The 13,667-nt window shown below is 28.9% G+C and overlaps 8 protein-coding genes across 12 annotated transcripts; 5 read left to right on the plus strand and 3 right to left on the minus strand.

Moving 5' to 3' along the window:
• Window positions 1-461: 461 nt before the first annotated feature.
• Window positions 462-3,090, plus strand: LOC124493039 (tumor protein D52). 4 transcript variants are annotated; one of them, XM_047056086.2, is made up of 6 exons: window positions 462-802; window positions 1,794-1,873; window positions 1,946-2,094; window positions 2,281-2,316; window positions 2,543-2,693; window positions 2,755-3,090. In XM_047056086.2, the coding sequence occupies exons 1-6, from the start codon at window positions 760-762 to the stop codon at window positions 2,875-2,877; spliced, it is 582 nt and encodes a 193-aa protein (XP_046912042.2). In that variant the 5' UTR covers window positions 462-759; the 3' UTR covers window positions 2,878-3,090. The 4 variants fall into 4 exon arrangements, with proteins under 4 accessions (XP_046912042.2, XP_046912043.2, XP_046912040.2 ...); XM_047056084.2 differs by lacking the exon at window positions 462-802 and adding an exon at window positions 1,207-1,710; XM_047056087.2 differs by lacking the exon at window positions 2,281-2,316 and having other exon boundaries at window positions 465-802.
• CRIF (growth arrest and DNA damage-inducible proteins-interacting protein CRIF) lies at window positions 3,062-3,969 on the minus strand. The gene is made up of 2 exons (XM_047056089.2): window positions 3,705-3,969; window positions 3,062-3,643 (listed from the first exon to the last, which is right to left on the minus strand). The coding sequence occupies exons 1-2, from the start codon at window positions 3,883-3,885 to the stop codon at window positions 3,126-3,128; spliced, it is 699 nt and encodes a 232-aa protein (XP_046912045.1). The 5' UTR covers window positions 3,886-3,969; the 3' UTR covers window positions 3,062-3,125.
• A 14-nt stretch (window positions 3,970-3,983) lies between these two features.
• Window positions 3,984-5,068, plus strand: RpL7 (ribosomal protein L7). The gene is made up of 3 exons (XM_047056083.2): window positions 3,984-4,087; window positions 4,156-4,443; window positions 4,506-5,068. Exons 1-3 carry the CDS (start codon window positions 4,077-4,079, stop codon window positions 4,960-4,962), a joined length of 756 nt encoding a protein of 251 aa, XP_046912039.1. The 5' UTR covers window positions 3,984-4,076; the 3' UTR covers window positions 4,963-5,068.
• Window positions 5,008-6,465, minus strand: mTerf3 (mitochondrial transcription termination factor 3). Its single transcript, XM_047056082.2, has 4 exons — window positions 6,189-6,465; window positions 5,830-6,127; window positions 5,516-5,749; window positions 5,008-5,453 (listed from the first exon to the last, which is right to left on the minus strand). Exons 1-4 carry the CDS (start codon window positions 6,443-6,445, stop codon window positions 5,073-5,075), a joined length of 1,170 nt encoding a protein of 389 aa, XP_046912038.1. The 5' UTR covers window positions 6,446-6,465; the 3' UTR covers window positions 5,008-5,072.
• Window positions 6,466-6,487: 22 nt separating this feature from the next.
• Pss (phosphatidylserine synthase 1 homolog l(3)77CDf) lies at window positions 6,488-8,521 on the minus strand. Its single transcript, XM_047056088.2, has 4 exons — window positions 7,673-8,521; window positions 7,303-7,613; window positions 6,820-7,240; window positions 6,488-6,742 (listed from the first exon to the last, which is right to left on the minus strand). Exons 1-4 carry the CDS (start codon window positions 8,129-8,131, stop codon window positions 6,572-6,574), a joined length of 1,362 nt encoding a protein of 453 aa, XP_046912044.2. The 5' UTR covers window positions 8,132-8,521; the 3' UTR covers window positions 6,488-6,571.
• Window positions 8,522-8,628: 107 nt separating this feature from the next.
• On the plus strand, window positions 8,629-9,650 carry LOC124491741 (uncharacterized). Of its 2 annotated transcripts, none has more exons than XM_075735449.1 (3): window positions 8,629-8,728; window positions 8,971-9,255; window positions 9,321-9,650. In XM_075735449.1, the coding sequence occupies exons 2-3, from the start codon at window positions 9,202-9,204 to the stop codon at window positions 9,597-9,599; spliced, it is 333 nt and encodes a 110-aa protein (XP_075591564.1). In that variant the 5' UTR covers window positions 8,629-8,728; window positions 8,971-9,201; the 3' UTR covers window positions 9,600-9,650. The 2 variants fall into 2 exon arrangements, with proteins under 2 accessions (XP_075591564.1, XP_046910394.1); XM_047054438.2 differs by having other exon boundaries at window positions 8,664-8,728; window positions 8,968-9,255.
• A 641-nt stretch (window positions 9,651-10,291) lies between these two features.
• LOC124491935 (band 7 protein AGAP004871) lies at window positions 10,292-11,869 on the plus strand. The gene is made up of 5 exons (XM_047054663.2): window positions 10,292-10,589; window positions 10,728-10,876; window positions 10,943-11,263; window positions 11,326-11,381; window positions 11,440-11,869. Exons 1-5 carry the CDS (start codon window positions 10,550-10,552, stop codon window positions 11,711-11,713), a joined length of 840 nt encoding a protein of 279 aa, XP_046910619.1. The 5' UTR covers window positions 10,292-10,549; the 3' UTR covers window positions 11,714-11,869.
• Window positions 11,870-11,980: 111 nt separating this feature from the next.
• Window positions 11,981-13,073, plus strand: LOC124491934 (ribosomal RNA small subunit methyltransferase NEP1). Its single transcript, XM_047054662.2, has one exon. The coding sequence runs from the start codon at window positions 12,093-12,095 to the stop codon at window positions 12,957-12,959; it is 867 nt and encodes a 288-aa protein (XP_046910618.2). The 5' UTR covers window positions 11,981-12,092; the 3' UTR covers window positions 12,960-13,073.
• Window positions 13,074-13,667: the final 594 nt, after the last annotated feature.

Genomic DNA, 13,667 nt, shown 5'->3' on the forward strand with positions numbered 1-13,667 from the left:
TAATGGTTGGTGATGATGATTTGGTTATCGCCATTCTTCATAGCCTATTTGCTCTCGGATTAATAAGATTTTTATTGTTACAATTTGGTTTCTATATGGCAAATCAAAAATTGAACAATCAAATTCGAATTAAACGCTTGAATCCTATCCAATTTGGTTCCGGTTTTATTTTCTTTACTGATTGGTCAATTATTCAGCTTTATGTATTCACTAACTATTTATATGGATTTCAGATGCCAATGGTATTTTTTACATCGTATATTTTCTACATTTACTATAAATATATAAGGATAATGATGGAAAACGATGATTATAATGGAAATAAAATGTTATTTGTTTAAAAATTAAAAACAATAATAATAATACCGGTTAAATTAATTTAAAAATCCACATATACGTATTATGTGTACGGCTATATAATTTTTGTGCGTAGCAGCAGCATATCGCGATGATGATTCAGCCCTGTTGTTGTTGTTGCTGCTGTTGATGTTGCTACTGCTTGATTTTGATGGTGTTGGTATTAATAATTCGGGATTTTTTTTGTGATTTATTTTCATTAATTTTCATTAATTTCACAGTCATAATAGTTTTCTGTTTTATTATTTGTTTATTCTGTTTGTCATCATCATCCCTTTGATTGCTTATTTTTTTCATTTTACCATTCATTTTGTGTTGTTTTCACATTCCGTTCATTCGATTCAATCCATTGTTTTTATTTTTTTGGACAATTTGTTTTCAACAACAATACAAAGAAAAAAAATGATGGACAATAATGAAGATCATTTTTTGGACACTGAAACCGGTATGTTATGTATGATTGTTGACTAATACAATATTTTGAATTTCGTACTATGAATAATGATTATATTTTATTCGATTTTTACATTGATGATGTTTGTGTCATCATTATCATGTCATTGATATTCTCTTGAAATGTTTAGTTTTCTGTCTATAAAAAATTTTTAATCTTAATTCCTGATTAATGTTTGAATTTTCAAAAAAACCATCCGATACTTGGCTCAATTACATCATTTCGAAAATGATATAATTAATTGAACAAGGACAAGGATGATGATAAAATATAATCATCATGTTATATTGAACAACAAGTAAAAAATCGTTGTTCAAGTTCCTATTGCACCTTTTCGGTGGTTTTTTTTCCACTATACTGCAGGTATAATACACCTGTAAGTTGAGACAGGTTCTACAGTCTCTCTTGTGGTTTCTTTTATAATAATGTTTTGACAACAGACAAGAAGGCTTACCGTAATGATAGATTGAGGAGCCATTGTGTGTCCGTATATTTGTGTATGTGTGTGAGGAATTATTATTATGATGAGTGGAAGTTTATTACACATTTAACATCATACTACTAGTCATCGAATCGACACGGCGACAACCTAGTTTATGATACACTTATTCCTTGGTGGATCATCATCATCATCATTAATTATAACGTTTGTTTTTAAAATTTAACAAAAAAAAAACATATTGCTATGGCTAATAAAAAAAATTCCAATAAACGAAACATTAATCAACAGAATACTGATAATAATAAAGCATCATTATTATCCAATCATTTTGATGAAACAGATTCTACTGATTATGATGAAATTTCAACTACATTAAAAATGAATGATTCTTCGATTGATCATGAAAAATGTGAAGCATTCAGACGTATTGCTTCCGCTGAAGAGATCGAAGAAATGAGTATAAATTCACAATCATAATTAATCTAATCGAATTTCATTGAAATAAATTTGATTATCTCATTTTTTTTTGTTGCTTCACAGGCAATGAGCTTTTGGACCAGTATACAGATCCCGAACAACGAGCCAAAATCGAAGAAGAATTGCGAAAAGAATTGGCCAAGGTTTGTTAATCACACAATAATCACTAAATACAAATCAAATTAATACATTCATTTTTTTTATTCAAAACAAAGACCGAAGAGGAAATACAAACATTGCGTACAGTATTGACGGCTAAAATAAAACGTTCAAATGAATTGAAAAGAAAATTAGGAATCACCGTTTGGAAAGAATTTCGTGATGAAATGGAAAGCAGCATTAAAAATATTCAAGAAAGTACAGCGTATGTTTATTTTTGTTTGTTTTAAATGGCAAGAATTTTTCAATTCTTACATCTTCCGACTTTCGCGGACTTTTTGTTAATCCTAAATGTGAATTAATTTTTTTCTGCTTTTGCTCCTATATTTATATATATTTATTGATTTCATGCAAACAAACAAAACAAAACAAAAAACTATATGTTATACAGCTCAGGATTTATGGCCAAACTATCAACAGCTCCCTCGTATGTGATGAAATGTTCAAATATTTTTTCTTTGCTTCTCTCTCATTCATATAATAAAATAATCCATCATTGCATGCGTTCATTCTTAAAACAGAATAGTCATAAAGTTTTAGTTTCAAAAATAGAATTCTTTTTCATAATCAAATTGACCATTTAATTTCTCTGTATATATTATTTATTCTTTTTTGGAATTTATTTTTTTTTTCGTCCATCTCAATATTTATAGTTATCAGAAAACAAGTGAAGCAGTCAAAATGGGTCAAGCTTCAGTGATGGGAACACTTGGTTCCGTAGCTCGTAGATTAGGTGAAGTGAAAAATACGAATGCTTTTAAATCATTTGAAGAAAAAGTTGGCTATGCTGTTACTAATGTCAAGGTAAAATTTCATTAAATTAAAATTATTTTTCTTACTAGCTATTTTTTTTTAATTCCTATAGACCAAGATTGCATCTCGAAGTAACAGTACAACCAATTTTGATGATGCACTTAAGAATGCAGAACATTCGGCCACTACACCGGTTACATCGCCAATGATTCCTGAAGATAAATCACTTTCCTAATTGAGCCACATTTATCAACTATAGATTAATGTGAATGGCAGTACGAATATCAAACACTTTATTCGAACTATCACTTTTTTATTAATTGATCTTAAATGGTGATTGATTGATTGGATTTCCTAATTTTTTTTTTATAAATGCACCAATATCAACTTGACAATATTTATTTTTGCCAGCTTCATAATAAAGTTTCAATCATAATTATTTACTATATATTATGACAATAATTTTGATTACAAAAAATATCATTATTGACTAGGTTTTGAATCGGAATTGGAACTTTCATTATTTGTTTCTTCTGTTGGTTTTGTGGTGGATTTTTCTTTCTCCAATGCTTCCGAAACTAATGCTTGTAACATTTCCATATGTTGTTTTTGTTTCTCTAGTTTACGTGCAGCACGAATTGCTGCTTTAGCTTCTTCATCTTTTTTGACCAATGCCTCTTCAAAACGTGGATCATTTGGTTCGATATCATAACCCAGATATTCTCGTACTTCTTGGATCAATTTTTCTTTATTAGATTTCTCCTCTTCGATTTTTTCAAATAAATTGTGATAGTTTTTCCAAAATTCTTCTTTCATTTTCGGTAATTTTTTCAGATTAGCAACAATCTGTTTTTCTCGTTTGATTCGTTTTTCCTGTTCAGCTTTTTGAGTTTGCAATAAATTCTCACGCATTGATTCGATACTTTTCTCGAATTTAGCGTCAAATTGTTTCATGTACTGTAATTCCTCTTTACTTGGCCAACAAATACCCGGTTTTAAACCTAAAATAGATGGCAATTGATAAAAATTTTTGTCAAAGTTAATTTATCAATAATTACTTACCAGAACTTTTTCCAAATGTTGCGAATCTTTTTCGAATTATATTTTTCTTATATAGCCATACAAGTGTTGGCTTTTGTTCAACTGTCAACGTACCAGTAGCTCTATCTCGAACATATTTTGGAATATCTCTACTTGGTAATCTAGGATTATTAAGAATTTGTCGTAAAAATCTTGAAGACATTTTCGATGATCATCAGAAACATTAAATTATGAAAAACATTGTTTATGAACAGCATTTAAAATAATTGAGCATGCGTTATTTGAAGCATGCCACACTGCCAATCGTGCTTCGAATAAGGCATGCTCAATTATTTCTCACTTTCCTGCACTAGTTCTTTCTTCCGGACAACAACAACACGTTGAAGCCGAAACATGACCCAAACGTAAGCTTTTATTTATTTATTTTCAATTTTTATTAATTTGTTTTTTTTCAAAAAATTATGTCAAATAGTCAAGCAAAACCAACTTCAACAGGCAAATTGCCTACTGTTCCTGAGACTATTCTCAAAAAACGCAAACGACGTGAAGAACAGAAAGCTAAATCGATTTTAGAAACAATCAAATACCGGAAAGATCGCCAGGCTAAAAAAGCCCTTATTTTCAAACGTGCAGAAAAATATGTCAAAGAATATCGACAAAAAGAACGAGATATAATCCGAATGAAACGTCAAGCAAGAGAAAAGGGCAATTTCTATGTTCCTCCAGAAGCCAAATTGGCATTCGTCATGCGAATTCGAGGGTAATACATTTTCATAGTATTTACTGATTGTATTTTTTACTAATTTTTTTTTCTACAAATAGTATCAATGGTGTTCCACCAAAACCAAGAAAAGTTCTTCAACTTTTCCGATTGCGACAAATCAATAACGGTGTATTTGTCAAACTAAACAAAGCTACCATCAATATGCTTCGAATAGCCGAACCATATATCACTTGGGGTTATCCATCATTGAAAAACATTCGTGATTTAATCTATAAACGTGGTTTCGGTAAAGTTAATGGACAACGAATCCCATTGACCGACAATTCGGTCATTGAACAAAAATTGGGAAAACATGGTATCATTTGTATGGAAGATTTGATTCATGAAATCTACACGGTTGGACCAAACTTCAAGTATGCCAATAACTTTTTCTGGCATTTTAAGCTGAATAATCCACGTGGTGGTTGGCGTAAAAAGGTTACTCATTATGTTGAAGGTGGTGATTTTGGTAATCGTGAAGACAAGATTAATGTATTGCTTAAAAACATGATCTAATTCAATTGTGTTTGTGTCTATTTTTAAAATGAAATTAAAATCTAATTTTTTTGGTTTTGCAAAAAAAAAAATTTTCACTTTTATTAAAACAAATTCATTTACATTATCTTTTAAATTGTTTTTAAAAATCGATTGAAATCATCCACACAGGTTTTAGCATATTCAATACAGAATTGTGAATCATCTATTTGAAAAAAGGCACTTAGTGGAACATATAATGGTTTATTAGGATCATATTGATCACGATTCAATGATTGGAGATAAAGATGACGAACACGTATCAAACGTACACGACGTAATAATATCAATGGAAAATTTAACACTTGTTCATGACTTATTTGCATCGTTGTATTCACATATTCGAATGAAAGTAACATATCTTTCGATGCTTGTTTCATTTGTTTTGTCCAAAGAATCGGATTTTTTAAAAGCAATGATTTAATTTCATCCGATTTGAAACCCATTTGTTCAGCAAACACAAACGTACATTTCTGTTAACAAAAAAAAAAACCAACTATTAGCTAGAAAATTTGACAATTAAAATGATAAAAACCTTTAAGTGATGATTTTTCATCAACATGATTCGTGGATGTTGTCGTACAATATGTCTTATATTGACAGCAGTTAGTCGATATTCTTGACCCAAATCAGCAAGACGTTGATCAATGGTTTGTATTTTCAAATTAAATACAATAGGACATTTAAGGAAAAAAAAGGTGATATCTTGAGGACTAAATCTACGAAATTTAAAGTAGCTAATGAGAATGTTCAAATTTTCTAATGGAATCTATAATTTAAAAAAAATAATGATTTTTTTAAAAAAATCAATAGATATATGAATGATAATTATAAATTATGAAAATTTACCGTGAATAGATATGGATTCAAAGTCAATACATCACCCACTTGGCTGATATCCAGTCCATTATCCAATAAAAACATCAACAATGGTTGGATATCTTTCTCAAAATCACAACGAACAATGAATGAGGCAAGTTTATCATCTTTTTCAATTATCGATAAATCAACTTTTAATTTGACTAGTTGTTGTAAAGTATCGGAAACATTCACATAAGCAGCAAGATTGAATGATTTTTTCAACACAGGTCGAATTTCATTCAAGAATTGAACATTATCATCATTTATTGTATCTAGTGCATTTAATCTATCAATGGAAAAAATTCATCTATAAATGTTTATGAATTACAGTGAAAAATCTTTCTTACTTGGGAATCGAATCAAGTTCTTTTGATAATGAAATCAATTGATTATCATTATCATCATTATTTTTATTGTTGAAAACATTTTGATCATGAATTTTCCTGAACACATTTTGAAAATGACGATATTTCGTCAAAAATCCATAATGTGATAATTTTGAAGAAACTTTTAAAAGTGAAAAATTCATTGTTGTCACTCCAATATACAAATCACATGCCGAGAATGTATTCGAATGAAAAAAACATTCGATCGATTCATACATAACAAGTTATTCAACAATAACAATCTAATGATGAGCGCCAAATTTTCATCAATAAAAAAAAATTTTATCTAAAAATCATTCAATTCATATGAGTCTTAATAATTTGAAAAAATTCATATAAATTAATCAAGAGTATTTTTTCTTTTCATTATTATCGTAAATAATTTTTTGATCAAATTTTTGGAGAAAATTATCTTTTGATCGTATGAAATATTCTTCGACAATATTGTTGACATGATTCCAACGGTATTTGGCCCATACAACACAGATTGATACACATGATATACTCATTACGAACTATCATGATTAATGAAAGAAAAGGTAATAAATTGAAAAATCCATCTTAATTGATTAATTAATTCATTTGAATTTACCTGAATCAATAGCCATATGAAAATATTCCATAATTGAGCTTGAGCAAATATACTAAGACCAAACTTGATCGAAATCAATGTTTCAGTGATCACGATGGCAACAAATACCCAGCATTGTGTTCCAACACGTTTACAACGAGTATCCGTACTATAGGTATAATATTGACGAACCGATGGTGCAACGATCAATGTAATCAAACCAATACGGCCAACATTTAGTGGATGAGCTGGTGGCGTTTCAAAGATGTGTTTAAGAAAAAATGTATTAAGTTCAGTCAGTTGCCAAAATATGACTAGTTGTGTAACGGACAGAAATCGCATATATGTGCAATTTGGATCAAACCAATGAATTGGTGTCCATGATTCTGGTGTAAATTGTAATATAGCTCGACGTATCTTTTTTGATGCAGATTGTATATCTCTATGGTAATATAAAATTTATAGGGGTAATGACTATATGAGGTAATTGTTTATTTTACATACTTGATGCTTTCCCATTTGTATGTTCTCATTTCCAGCAAACGACATATAAACATGCCACAGAATATGCCCAATCCATTACAAATCAGTACATCAAGGATCCAGGAATCCCACCAACATTCGGCAAAATTTGGCAATAAATGAGCGAATGCAACTTCAGTAATTTCCCATGTAACCGAAATGGTCCAACATATACCATAATGACGAAGCAATAATGCTTTCAATACCCATCCCAAGAAATGTGCTAAAGCAAAAACGTCCATATGTTCCCAGAAACGTTCCAATGTTAAATCACTGCAATTGACAGCATATTGCTATAAATTCGATCATCATTATCCATCATCGGTATATATTCGATTCATTTTATTATTACCTTTTCAGAATCAATATGAAAATGTTTGAGATCCGGATAGAACCAGTACATGATTGATTTGACAGTCTCATAATTCTGGAATAATATGAAGATTAATGAAAGTAAATAGAGAACACTTATTCCAAACACTAAACGCCAAAATGCAGGATGAGGACGTGTAAATGGTCCATTCGGAAAGGTCAACAATGAAATGACCAAAAAGAACAAGACCAAACAAAGGATGCCGGACCAGATATTATTTTCCAATGAAGATTCATCACGAGTAAAAGCCGAATAAAATATGGTTATTATAGAAACAACTAATAATGTGATTGTATGTGGTTTATAAAAAAATTCTAATGATATGTCATCAACTGGTCTTTCGTTAATTGCATAAAAATTATGATGAATTTCCCGTGCTGATGTCGATGATGATGATGATATTTCGGAAGACAATGTTGTTGTTGCCATCACCATCATTGATCACTGATATAAATTATATAAATTATTATCTTTACTTATTCGTTTTTTTTCTGTGAATTCTTTTTTTTTTCGTTCGATTATTGATCATTTATAATTGATGTTCAATTCAATTAAACATTATTATTTTTATTATCTACAGAAAAATCCATTGATGATGGTGATATAAAAATGTGATGATAAATTCAATTTTTGCTTGTTTAAATAAGCCATGCCATCACATCAAATAAACATATAGAAAGAGATAAATATACAGTTAACTACATTTATTCACTCTACATGTGTATGTGTGTGTGTGTATAGTTCAGGAGATTTAATACACACCAAAAAAAAAAACAGACAACAATACAGATCAAATACAAAAAAAAAATCGAATCAAACACACAGATGCAATTATTATTATTATGAATTGGTGATGATGAATTGTGACATCTATTGGATATCATGCATGATCATCATCATCATTTCAAAATAATATTTGCTTCACCTTTACTTTGGAATTTTTTTTTCAATAATTGTAACCTTTAATATTATTTGTCCGATCATCATTAAATAAATAACAACTGTATATATTATTGTATTATTATTATAAATCATGTAAGGAAAATAAAATTCGAAACGAATTCATTATTTGTTGTTTGATGATAATAAGGAAAATTTTCAATTTTCTATGATGAAAAATTTCAGCCTCAAGGTTCAAGTATTACTCAATGTTTTTTTTCCTTTCATTTTTTTTATTTTATGATGCCAGGTTTATTGATTTTCATTTTTTCAATTTTCTTTTTTTCTCAAAAAATTTATGTACAAAATAACCCGGATAAATTAACTCTCGTTAGTAGTTTTTGATACATTTTCTTATGGAAAATGAGTTCCATTCAATCAATAGTGTTCCAAGATTGATTTTTTTTTACGAAATTGGGCAATCAAACTGAGTGAGAAAATTTAATTTTATCATCAAACATAATTCAATCTCGAATTTTGATGACAAAATTATTGGACAAATATTTTGTAACGTTCTTTACGAACAATTACTTTGATATATTTTTCATTTTTCAAACGAAAATATTTTCATGCTTTATTTTGAAAAAAATTGGAATACAATAATGTCGAAAGGAATGAATCAAGTAAGTTTACTTTTTTTTGTTTTTAAAATTTCATTACAACATCAATCGATTCTTTTCAAATATAGGAAATCGAAGAATTTATCGAATGTATGGAAAAAATGAAAAATCAAATGGAACGTCATGTTCCATTGACTGTGAGTGAAAAAAAATATAAAGAATCTTTGAAAAAAATTGGTAAAAATTTCGAAAATAAACGTGAACAATTACTTAATTCATGTCCTAAGCTGAATGAACATTTAAAACCTGGCGAACAAAAGAAAGAACATATCCATCTTTCCGAAGATTTATTAAATGATTTGGCTCAATTTTATGAATTTCAGAAATTGATCAAAAAGATTTACTAACATAAATTCTATTGTATTTGGATGAATAACATAATCTAATAAAAATTACGATCATTTGCTATAATAATGTGTTTTTTTTTCTAATCTAACATCAATTAAAAAAAGTTAATTAGTTTTCATATGACAAAATCGATATGAATATGAATGACATATGATTAAACTGGGTTCAAATAATGTTAAATATAGAGGAACCGTATATGCAATGTACTTTTGACAACTGAAAAAAAAACAAAACAAAACAACAAGACGTTTCCATAGTGTCAACAAAAAAAAAAATATCGAACAAGTGAATAATGAATGAATGAAAAATGTTGAATTTACTTTCAAAATGACAAAAGGTAAAAAATGACGGCCGGAATAAATTGTCAAATTATTACCACTACTCCTACTACTACTAATAATACTATTAAAGAATATGAAATTTTTATACCGAATTTATCGATTAATCAATCAATAAATAGTGTTGGCTATGTAACCATATATTACATATTATTCTTGCAATAGAATTGTTTATATCATGACAATTTTTTCTTATTTGAATTGCATAACTTTTTTTTCAAAGTCATAAGAATCGAAATAATGAATAAGGTAAGATGAGCAGGCAAAGTAAAAAATGTGATTATAAAGATACAAAGGAAAAAAATACGCATATACACTTTAGTTTGTTTTCAGTATTCCCTGATCCATAACAACGTCAATGCCAATATCAACATTGCTATTAAATATAATTTTTTTTATCATCACAAAAGAAAAATTAAGTTTAATATCTGCAGAATATTAATGTTTGTTTGTCAAACAGAATCAAACGGTGTTGTGTCAGAGTTGCAGTGCGTTACCAATAACAAAAAAAAAACATTTTCAAAACTCGATTGATATAAGTTTTATTCATGTGAATATATATTATTGTAATTTAAATTCAACAAAAAAAAATTATCATATGATTGAAGATTATGTCTCAGGATAGTAATCAGAAAATTAATTTTGCTGAAGGCAAGTGATCATATGTTTTGTTTTGTATGTGTTTGTGGATGTGTTTGGTTTGATTTGATTTGATTTGATTTGGATTTTTTTTTTAAACTAATCTCTATTTAATAAATAAATCATAACATGATGATTATTTATTTATAGCTGGTGAACAAAATGACAGTAGTCAAGGTGTTTGTGGAGCCATATTAACATTGTTTTCCATTGGTATTGCTGCCTGTACATTTCCATTATCATTATTCTTTTGCATCAAAGTAGTACAGGAATATGAACGAGCAGTCATCTTTAGATTGGTATGTATTATGATTATACATCATTGTTTTTTACGTTGACCTACAACTTAATTCAAATCATCATAGGGTCGATTATTACATGGTGGTGCTAAAGGACCAGGAATTTTCTTCATTTTACCTTGTATTGAACATTATACTAAAGTTGATCTACGAACATTGACATTTGATGTACCACCGCAAGAAGTATTGACCAAAGATTCTGTAACAGTTTCAGTCGATGCTGTCGTATATTATCGTGTCCATAATGCAACGGTTTCGGTTGCCAATGTTGAGAATGCTCATCATTCAACTCGTTTATTGGCTCAGACAACATTGAGAAATATGTTGGGTACACATAATCTTCATGAAATTCTTTCGGATCGTGAATCAATTTCAAATTCCATGCAGGTATTTCACTTCAATAAATGAGTTTGATATTTTTTTTCATTTCCATTTACGTGAATATATAGACTGTTTTGGATGAATGTACTGGTGCTTGGGGAATCAAAGTAGAACGTGTAGAAATGTAAGATATAATGAAATTATGATATAATAGGATGAAATTAATGTTTTTGTTTTAATAGAAAAGACGTTCGACTTCCTGTTCAATTACAAAGGGCAATGGCTGCTGAAGCTGAAGCTGCTCGTGAAGCTCGAGCTAAAGTTATTGCTGCTGAAGGTGAACAAAAATCGGCTAGAGCTTTGAAAGAAGCTGCCGAAGTAATTGCCCAAAGTCCAGCGGCATTACAATTACGATATCTACAAACGTTGAATACAATTTCGGCGGAAAAAAATTCAACTATAATCTTTCCATTACCGATCGATTTCATCAGTCATTTCATACGTTCAAATGTTTAACAAGCGTATATCTCATTATTTATGGATCAACTTTCATATAAATTATTATTTACTCATTGTTTTGAATTTAAAGTTATTCATGATTAGAATTCTATATATGTTCTGGAAAAATTTTGATGCAAAAATAATAGAATCAATAAAATAGTTTACCTTACCTGTATAATAATACTATACGTATGTTTTGTTGATGATTTTATATAGAAATCACAAATATTGTTGGCCGCGAAAATTGAAATTTAAATTTTCAACCTTATGTACGTCGTTTCTGAACGCGTTTGCTACCAACACACACGTGTTTTTTTATTATTTTGAAAATTGAATATTCTGCTTTTCATTTTTCACATTATTCTTGTATTCAAAATAATTTTGTGTGTAAAGAATGGACAAAAAGAAGATTAAAAAATTCAATAAATCAAAAAATTTCAAACGAAAATTTAATGATGATCACAACAATGATGATGCTCAACACGATTCTGGTGGACAAGATATTGAAACAGGCGAAAATGAACAACCAACAACAACGATTCAAAATTATGATCATGATAATCCTGATTCAATGAAAAATGTGACCGAATCAAAAGATAAAATATTCAATCCTAAACGTTTCAAGAATGTTACCAATCAATCAAAACGTTTGATTATAATTTTGGAACGTGCCAATTTAGAAGTGGTTAAAAATAAACAAAAATTTGAACTTTTGAACACTGATGATCATCAAAATTTAATTAAAAAGTTCAAAAAAGATCCAATGTTTTGCCGTCCTGATATTTTACATCAATGTTTATTAATGTTATTCGATAGTCCTTTGAATCGTGCTGGTCTACTTCAAGTATACGTTCACACTGAACAAAATGTATTGATTGAAATTAATCCACAAACAAGAGTTCCTCGAACATTTAAACGTTTTGCATTCTTAATGGTACAATTGCTACATAAACTTAGTGTTAGAGCAACAAATACATCTGATAAATTAATGAGAGTGATAAAGAATCCAATCACTTCTCATTTACCCGTTGGATGTCGTAGAATTGGCACTTCATTCAAATGTTCGAATTTGATCAAACCAAAAGATTTAGTACCCAAAGATGATCAACCATTGGTCATTGTAATTGGTGCAATGGCTCATGGTAATGTTCAGGTGGATTATACCGAATACGATGTATCCATTTCACAATATCCATTATCAGCTGCACTTGCATGTACAAAAATTTGTTCAGCATTCGAAGAAGTTTGGGAAATTTTCTAATTTAATTATTTTTTTTAAATTATAATATGTAATATAAAAGAAAAAAATTGAACAATTTTTTTTTGTCATATTTTTTATTTAAAAATAAAAATAAAATGAATTCTATTCCCAAAACGAATGATTTGTCCACGTCAATGTTGAATGTCAATGTCGATCCAAATGACATTATACGTTCACGTATAATGAAAACGATTGATTTGGATTATCGTTTTGAAAATCTGAATCATTTAAAATTCAATTCATATTCAAAACCTATTAATGATCATATCCGTACTGTTATTCAACAACGGCCATCAATTTAGGATATAGAACAAATATTGGATAAAAATCTTTTTTTTTGTTCATTCTTATAAATTTTTTTTTCTTGTGTGTACATATGAAAATTCTTTCCACTGGCTATCTAAATAAATGATTTTTCCACATGATGACCATTCTAATTGTATGTGCGTGTTTTTTTTTAGAAAGAAAGATGAACATATGTGTCAACAAGAATGAGAGGAAAAAAATCTTGTTCAAAGATTGTGATCGGCGTGAAATGAAATGAGAAAAAAAAACTTTTACTTATGTTGTTGCCCAATAATAATATAACAACAAGAAAAAAGTGTGAACCTCGAAACACAACTGAAATAATTGAGAGTTTTCATATTCTTAATACCCCTGCTGTGTGTGTTTGTGTGTTTGTATACGAAGTGGTGTTATTGCATGATG

This window comes from Dermatophagoides farinae, chromosome 1 (assembly GCF_024713945.1).
Source record: "Dermatophagoides farinae isolate YC_2012a chromosome 1, ASM2471394v1, whole genome shotgun sequence".
NCBI classification, from domain to species: Eukaryota; Metazoa; Arthropoda; class Arachnida; order Sarcoptiformes; family Pyroglyphidae; genus Dermatophagoides; species Dermatophagoides farinae.

What these genes read in the sequence shown, in the direction of transcription:
- LOC124493039 (XM_047056084.2), top strand. Translation starts at nt 1,497, where the DNA reads ATGGCTAATAAAAAAAATTCCAATAAACGAAACATTAATCAACAGAAT. An exon ending in TGCGAAAAGAATTGGCCAAG is followed by an intron (nt 1,874 to 1,945) that starts GTTTGTTAATCA and finishes TTCAAAACAAAG; the next exon opens with ACCGAAGAGGAAATACAAAC. An exon ending in AATATTCAAGAAAGTACAGC is followed by an intron (nt 2,095 to 2,280) that starts GTATGTTTATTT and finishes TATGTTATACAG; the next exon opens with CTCAGGATTTATGGCCAAAC.
- CRIF (XM_047056089.2), bottom strand. Translation starts at nt 3,885, where the DNA reads ATGTCTTCAAGATTTTTACGACAAATTCTTAATAATCCTAGATTACCA. An exon ending in AACATTTGGAAAAAGTTCTG is followed by an intron (nt 3,644 to 3,704) that starts GTAAGTAATTAT and finishes CATCTATTTTAG; the next exon opens with GTTTAAAACCGGGTATTTGT.
- RpL7 (XM_047056083.2), top strand. An exon ending in TTCGTCATGCGAATTCGAGG is followed by an intron (nt 4,444 to 4,505) that starts GTAATACATTTT and finishes TTCTACAAATAG; the next exon opens with TATCAATGGTGTTCCACCAA.
- mTerf3 (XM_047056082.2), bottom strand. Translation starts at nt 6,445, where the DNA reads ATGTATGAATCGATCGAATGTTTTTTTCATTCGAATACATTCTCGGCA. An exon ending in TGAATCCATATCTATTCACG is followed by an intron (nt 5,750 to 5,829) that starts GTAAATTTTCAT and finishes TTTAAATTATAG; the next exon opens with ATTCCATTAGAAAATTTGAA. An exon ending in TGAAAAATCATCACTTAAAG is followed by an intron (nt 5,454 to 5,515) that starts GTTTTTATCATT and finishes TTTTGTTAACAG; the next exon opens with AAATGTACGTTTGTGTTTGC.
- Pss (XM_047056088.2), bottom strand. Translation starts at nt 8,131, where the DNA reads ATGATGGTGATGGCAACAACAACATTGTCTTCCGAAATATCATCATCA. An exon ending in TTCATATTGATTCTGAAAAG is followed by an intron (nt 7,614 to 7,672) that starts GTAATAATAAAA and finishes TCGAATTTATAG; the next exon opens with CAATATGCTGTCAATTGCAG. An exon ending in TACAAATGGGAAAGCATCAA is followed by an intron (nt 7,241 to 7,302) that starts GTATGTAAAATA and finishes ATATTACCATAG; the next exon opens with AGATATACAATCTGCATCAA.
- LOC124491741 (XM_075735449.1), top strand. Translation starts at nt 9,202, where the DNA reads ATGCTTTATTTTGAAAAAAATTGGAATACAATAATGTCGAAAGGAATG. An exon ending in TGTCGAAAGGAATGAATCAA is followed by an intron (nt 9,256 to 9,320) that starts GTAAGTTTACTT and finishes TTTCAAATATAG; the next exon opens with GAAATCGAAGAATTTATCGA.
- LOC124491935 (XM_047054663.2), top strand. Translation starts at nt 10,550, where the DNA reads ATGTCTCAGGATAGTAATCAGAAAATTAATTTTGCTGAAG. An exon ending in GAAAATTAATTTTGCTGAAG is followed by an intron (nt 10,590 to 10,727) that starts GCAAGTGATCAT and finishes ATTTATTTATAG; the next exon opens with CTGGTGAACAAAATGACAGT. An exon ending in CAATTTCAAATTCCATGCAG is followed by an intron (nt 11,264 to 11,325) that starts GTATTTCACTTC and finishes GTGAATATATAG; the next exon opens with ACTGTTTTGGATGAATGTAC.
- LOC124491934 (XM_047054662.2), top strand. Translation starts at nt 12,093, where the DNA reads ATGGACAAAAAGAAGATTAAAAAATTCAATAAATCAAAAAATTTCAAA.